We start from the raw sequence: 7,081 nt of genomic DNA, 5'->3' as shown, positions 1-7,081 counted from the left end.
CCTCTCTCTCTCTCTCTCTCTCTCTCTCTCTCTCTCTCTCTCTCTCTCTCTCTCTCTCTCTTTGCCCCCTTCAGGTTATATTTAGTTTGGCTTTAGGAGTGTCGACCTCTTGCTCTGCAGCAGACTCTGGCCTTACAAGGCCCAACCACCAGTATGGTTGCATAGCAACCCTTGATGTTTTCACCTATGCGAACGAGTCCACCAATGTGCTACAGCAGCAGCTAATCATCATAATCATCCTATAAGCATCAACAACATCAGCAGCAGACTGAGCATGTGCACCTCATGTCTGGTGATGCTCCTGTTGCTAGATGTGCTATTATGCATTAATAATTTTATGAAAGGTTATTGTAGTTTTTAATCATTTTGTTTTTATTGATATTTTCTTTTTTCTCGTTTTAATGTTCGCTTTGCTGTTTTGATTAAATTTTTTAAATGATTAATTTTGTGTTTGTGTGTGTTCTAGTTTGGTTATTTATTTTATTGTAGTTTTAGTATTTTAGGGCTGCCAAAGTTTAATGTGCTAAGCTAACTACTATCATTTAAAGATATTTAACTGCTAATTTCTTAGCACAGTCTAGTTTTATTGCCAGTTGCATTTTCATGTTTAATGTATATAAAGTTCTAAAACTAAAATTAATTTGTGACCATTTTTATTTTACGTTTTGTAAATCATGAAAATGCATTTAGAGTACCTGTAGTTTTAGTTAAAATATATTTTTTTAATTTAAAGTTTAAATTAATGATAACACTTATTTTACATGTTTTGCCTGACAGGTCTGCTTTAACACAAATCCTAAAAATACAAGTTAAACAAAAATAAAACTAAATTGGGCAAAGAATAGTGGGTAGATTAATCTATTACATTTATTTGCATTGCATTTTAAATAATGACGATCAGATTAGTCAGTTATGCTTTCAATATATACTTTGACAAAAATCTTCCATAGCATTATAAATAGCAGTGTTGGGGAGTAACTAGTTACATGTAACAGCATTATGTAATTTAATAAAAAAATAAATCTAAGTGTAATCCATTACAGTTACTGAGAAATCAATGTGTAATTAAAATACAGTTACTTGAAATGTTAACGATTACAAAGGGGGGGGGTTTGCTGCTTTTGCCTGTTTTTGATGTGCATATTGCCTCCTGCCGTTTAAAGGCTATTTAGTAAAGTTATGCTATTCTGATGCTTTTGATTGGTTCTCTTGTTTGAATTTGCAGCACACCACTGCCATTGAAAGATTTGCAACAACCTGTCTGAGAGTTGCCACCATGATGAGTGAGAAAAAAATGTGCTCCAGTGCTGCAAATTTAAAAATCATTTAATCCAGAAATCAGAAAAGGGCGCAAGTATAACAGTTCAGTGCAAAATATGTTTTCCCATATTAAAGTGCCACTGACATCAAAGGTTTCAATGTTGAACCTGAGGAAGCATCTGCATGTATGTAACATAGCCTACAGTTAACTGTAAGCAGTCATTAATTAAAATAGGAAAGGCATTGCCTATTCCCACCTAATGAGTAGGCGATTCAAACCATATTTCTGTATTGCTTGGTGCATGCCCAGTCATTTATTTAACGATGTTAATCTCCATTCATAACAAATTAGCAAGTCTGCTAGCTAGATAAAGAAGTCTTTACCAGCCACACTTCTATTTATGAACCCTTTGACTGAAAATATATAGAGTTTTTCCTCCTTGAATAAGGTTGGTAACCATGCCAGAACTAATATTACAGTTATTTCAGCATTGTAGCATAACCTATATGAATGGCTTACGGGGTAATTGAGTTGTGAAATTCAGGGCACCAAAGCAACTTTGAGTGCCACTGTAAGGTTAACCTTGCCTAGTTTAAATGTTTGAAAATGATTAACGGTTGAAAACATTTGAAAAGTAATCAAATGTAATCAATTACATTACTTTACTACGTTAACTTGTAATCTGTAACCTATTACATTTCCAAAGTAACCTTCCCAACACTGATAAATAGTAATGGTAAAATGTAAGTTTGTACACATTTTTGCATATGTGCAAGAATGAGGACCAAATGTGAGCATGCCGAAACATGACAAAGACAAAAGTCTCAGAAGCAGCTGTCACAGGCTTGTATTTACAGTGACATTGTTGATTGGTTGTAAGTCTAGAACTCACACACTCACTGACATAATTCAGTCCTAAACACAGTGCATCTTCTAGAACTTAATAAAGACATTTATGCATATTTTCAGTTGCCATTTTTATCTGCTAAAAGGAAACAATTAAACCTGGTGGTCAATTACAAGCCTGTTTACAACAATTTCTTTTACAAATATTCTAGCGTATGTATATATTCAGTTGGTTTATGAGCGTAAGCATATATATATGATTGTATTATGTGTAAACAGCACTGGGCAGGATCAACTTAGAGGTAAACAGTGTACATTCTGCATGGGTGTTTGAGTATAGAAATACATTCAGGCATCTATTTGTCTAATAATAAATTAGAAGGTGCAGTTGTCCACTATAGAGTTACAATATTTGTTCCCATACAATTAGGATGAGATTTAGTGTTACTATGGAACAAACAAACAGCTAAATGTACTGTATATGTGTGGGGATCATGGAGAGGATGATTTTAAAAGCATGTCATGTGTCCATGCTATATATGTATGCGGATCCTCTTTACTGTCCCGCTCATGTTTTGATGAGGGTTGTTTATTGTTCTACCATTCTTGAGGTTGTATTTTCTGTGGTGGGGCATGTTTTGATTGGCATGCTTCAGTCCAAAAGGGCCGTCCTTGTCATGCCAGGGACACTGCTTTAACTTAATAGGGGAAGGGCCTGAAATGTTGTACTTCACACATGGTGGCCTCACACTCTTCCTGAAATGCTCACATTCATGCACATGTGGCTTATTGGCTCCCGTCACAGCAGAGACACGCCTGATGCCAACATAATAGCCCTAATCTGTGTCTTAAATCAGTGCTCATTATAACTCATCAGCAGCTGTTACAATGACGGCCGAATGTGTTACTGATGACTAAACTAATGGCTTCAGTTCAATTAAAGGAATGTTCTGGGTACAGTAAAAGTTAAGCTCAATCAAAAACGCCGTGCCACAATATTTCCACGTCTCTCCTTTTCTCTAAATAAGACTGTGGGTTACATAAATGTTCAAATACTCAATGTTTCAATTGTATCACTGCAAGATACAAACATGTATTGACCTCATTTTTTAATCAGCATTATGCCACAAATGCTGGTAAGTGAACTTGTTGAACCCAGAATATTCCTTAAACTGGCATTTATATATCGTTAGTCAAAGAGCAGTTTATTTCAAAAAGAGAGATACATTTTAGTGTTTTCTTAGAACATTTATCCACTTGTAACTCGTATGCATAAACACTTGTATACATGTTTGCAGTCACATGTCTTGTCCATGGTCCATGTCTTGTTTTAATCTTGGGGATGTATTGAACGTCAAACTTCTTGTTACAGTGAAATAAGATATGAGCAGTAAAGTAATGTACTTTTGTGCGTCTTTGGAATGTGTTCTACAGTTTGACATTCAATATCCTTTTAGTAACTCCAGATGGTGTTGCTCTCCTAGATGAATTGCATAATTCCACTATTGGTAATTAAACATCTTTTGTATATAAGGACTGTGTGTTCCATATGAAGAAGTAAGTTAATTAGTGTAGGAAGGGTGTTTGGATGAAGTTTTCATTTTCTAAAGTCGAGGAAGATTATGCCATAGTCTCTTTTTTTTTTGTTGCTGTACTGGTGCCAGGGTTCAACATTTTAGTGTTTTCTTAGAACATTTATCCACTTGTAACTCGTATGCATAAACACTTGTATACATGTTTGCAGTCACATGTCTTGTCCATGGTCCATGTCTTGTTTTAATCTTGGGGATGTATTGAACGTCAAACTTCTTGTTACAGTGAAATAAGATATGAGCAGTAAAGTAATGTACTTTTGTGCGTCTTTGGAATTCTATCTACAGTTTGACATTCAATATCCTTTTAGTAACTCCAGATGGTGTTGCTCTCCTAGATGAATTGCATAATTCCACTATTGGTAATTAAACATCTTTTGTATATAAGGACTGTGTGTTCCATATGAAGAAGTAAGTTAATTAGTGTTGGAAGGGTGTTTGGATGAAGTTTTCATTTTCTAAAGTCGAGGAAGATTATGCCATAGTCTCTTTTTTTGTTGTTGCTGTACTGGTGCCAGGGTTCAACTAAAAAGCCTTCTAGCAGACATGAGGTCCAGGGATTTGTCTGTTTTAAAGTCAGGACATGCTGACCCCCGCTGCTTATGTCAGGAACTACAGCATAAATGTGTAGAAGGATTTTGGCCTGAAGTCATTAGAGAAGCTGCACCTTAAACTCAAAACTGGTGTCTGCATATGTATATATTATAAATGTCTTTAAAGCCTGTAGGCATTTTGATATCAATTATTCTTATATCTATAATGTGACAAACCCCATAATATATGGATACTGCCTGAGAGTTGATTGTAAATTCCACCTTTACTGTTATTTTATTTAAAGCGATCTTATGTAACTGAACATAAAAAATAAAATAAAAAAAAGAGTACACCCACACAATTTAAAATATTAACAATTTTATTTACAGTTTCACCACAACATTCGTCAACATGTAACAGTAAAAAACATGAATGATAAATCATTTAAAATCACATCTTATAAAATTCCAAGCTTATTTTTAAGTCAAAACATATTGACTAAGTAATGTCAAGTTTAACAGTAGCAAAATGGAGTGAACTAATATAATGTGCAATTAGAGAAGAAAAAAGAGAAAAAAAGAAGATAGAGTCAAAGAGAAATGAGTTTCATCAGTCCCTGGACCATTCCATTTCTGAGGTATTTTAATCCACCTCTTCAATAGTGGGCCCCTGAGCACCGGCCCCTGATGCTCCACGTGCCTGAGTTCCACAGCCTCCAGCTGGCATCCCTCCCTGATACAGTTGCTTTCTCCTTTGTATTCAACTTGAACTTTCGGCTTCCCTCCATCACTGACGACTTGGAAAGACCAGTGCTTCATGTCAGACTGCACAACTGGGTCATCAAACTTTCTGCCAATCAGCCTCTTAGCATCAAACACGGTGTTGTTGGGGTTCATGGCCACCTGGTTTTTAGCTGCATCTCCAATGAGCCTCTCAGTGTCTGTGAAGGCAACATAGCTGGGTGTTGTTCTGTTTCCCTGGTCATTGGCGATGATCTCCACTTTTCCATGCTGAAACACCCCCACACAGGAGTAGGTGGTGCCCAGGTCAATCCCAATAGCAACTCCTTTTGCAGATGACATGTTGGATTTCTTTGTATGTCTACCTGTATTCAACAAGCAAAAGAAAAACAAAATCACTGCAATGTAAAATCAATAATTTTCACCATTTAAATTAGTTATTTTTGAAGTTAAACTTTAGATAGTTGTTTTTATGTAAATATATTTTTTGCATGTTCACACTAAATTAATTATTTATTATTAATATAATTATTGTTGTTAATAATAATAATAATAATAATAATACACAAATATAGCCTAATAATACACACTTAAATAGATTTCGAATTAGTAATTCATTAGGCGACTCTTCATCACATTTATGTTGACACTTAATCGTGAAACAGATGCATATAAGAAAAACAATTTACAGTAGGCTAAGCGTTTCAAGTTTGTGGCATAAGTATTGAAATTCCAATAGAAATAAAAACGAATAGTGGTAGTATTAATTATTTTTCAACTTACCTTGTATGAATTCTTTCAGGCGTAACTGTGGCTCGTTGCTTGGATAGTTCACTTCGTTATAGCTCTCTTTCCGCAGTAAGTCAGATCTCTCCTGAAGTACACGGCGACCTGATGGAATCAGCCGTGTTTTATACTGTCCAGGGTTGCGCTGCTGAAGTTTCTCGAAAGTGCCAGCGAATTCGACCAATCAAAACGCGGCACAGTAGAACGGCTCCACCCACACAGCTGCGTCATCGCATAGACAGACAGTTCTAGCTATTTCTGGAGTTTTCTGTTTCATCTTGGGGCCACGTGAGATCATAAAACTATAGTGAACCTCTTAATCTGTAATAGTGTTATTTTTAAACATGAACTTTTATCAACTGTTGATGTTACGGAAATGTATTTTAAAAGCAAATAAGCCTACAAACAGGTTAACATTCCTAGGTTATTTATATGTTACTCATGTAGAAACTTGTTTCAAATAAATTCGAATATCAAGGCAAAATTAAAGATCGTAGTGGTAAATAAACAATTAACAAATGTTTGTTATTTTTCTGTAGGCTACGTAAATTAAAATCGTGGTTTTAATTAAATTTTGCAGATAATCAAACGAATGACTGAATCTTAGATTAAAACAAGTGTGTAATAAGAGGATCTTTGCCCAGTTAATGTCAAACTAATTGATTCCATTCAATTGATAATATAACTGAAGTATTTTGGTGGAATATGGGTTTTTCAGTACCTCAATTATCTTATGTTGTATTTGTATTTTTTCCTTTTATTTCTTTTTCTTTTCAGTTGATAAGCCAGTGGGAATTAGTATGTGTTTGATTTGCAATAAAGCTAAAGATGATTCGGATGATTCTGGAACATTGGAGACTTTGTTGCAGTCATTCTGCTCTATTGTCTACAGAGGGCTCTGTTACATTCATTATTTTGCATTTTTCTCAAGACTATTTCTATCCCTTCTGATCTGCTCAGTAGTACATAAAACACCTATGTGTCATTATTATGAAATTACAAATGCACAATTTGTTTAAAGCTACTAAGTGAACTTGTGGGCTGTGAAATGAACCAATAGCCAAATGACATCAGGGGTTCAACCGTAACTTTACGAAGCTACGAGATTACTTTTTATATGCAAAGAAAACAAAAATAACGACTTTATTCAACAATTCGTCTCCTCCCCGTCACCCTGGTGCCATTTTGGAGAATATCCACTGAATGTAATCAGCGTATGCTATTCTGTCAGCTGTGTCATGACTCATGCGTGACACAGCTGACAAAGAATAGCATATGCTGATTACATTCAGTGGATATTCTCCAAAATGGCACCAGGGCGA

The 7,081-nt window shown here is 35.2% G+C and overlaps 1 protein-coding gene across 1 annotated transcript; it reads right to left on the bottom strand.

Moving 5' to 3' along the window:
• Nucleotides 1–4,747: 4,747 nt before the first annotated feature.
• On the bottom strand, nucleotides 4,748–5,874 carry LOC107755558 (heat shock 70 kDa protein-like). The gene is made up of 3 exons (XM_016572427.1): nucleotides 5,757–5,874; nucleotides 4,911–5,338; nucleotides 4,748–4,771 (listed from the first exon to the last, which is right to left on the bottom strand). The coding sequence occupies exons 2-3, from the start codon at nucleotides 5,313–5,315 to the stop codon at nucleotides 4,748–4,750; spliced, it is 429 nt and encodes a 142-aa protein (XP_016427913.1). The 5' UTR covers nucleotides 5,316–5,338; nucleotides 5,757–5,874.
• Between the last annotated feature and the right edge of the window lie 1,207 nt (nucleotides 5,875–7,081).

Source organism: Sinocyclocheilus rhinocerous, unplaced genomic scaffold (assembly GCF_001515625.1).
Source record: "Sinocyclocheilus rhinocerous isolate Xijiao unplaced genomic scaffold, SAMN03320098_v1.1 scaffold2849, whole genome shotgun sequence".
Lineage (NCBI taxonomy): Eukaryota > Metazoa > Chordata > Actinopteri > Cypriniformes > Cyprinidae > Sinocyclocheilus > Sinocyclocheilus rhinocerous.
This window is presented reverse-complemented; position numbering and strand designations above follow the sequence as displayed.

Excerpts from the sequence above, each read along its gene's own strand:
- LOC107755558 (XM_016572427.1), bottom strand. The coding sequence starts at position 5,315 with ATGTCATCTGCAAAAGGAGTTGCTATTGGGATTGACCTGGGCACCACC. Across the intron at positions 4,772-4,910 it reads ACGTGGAGCATCAGGGGCCG|TTCACTCCATTTTGCTACTG; the intron begins GTGCTCAGGGGC and ends ACATTATATTAG.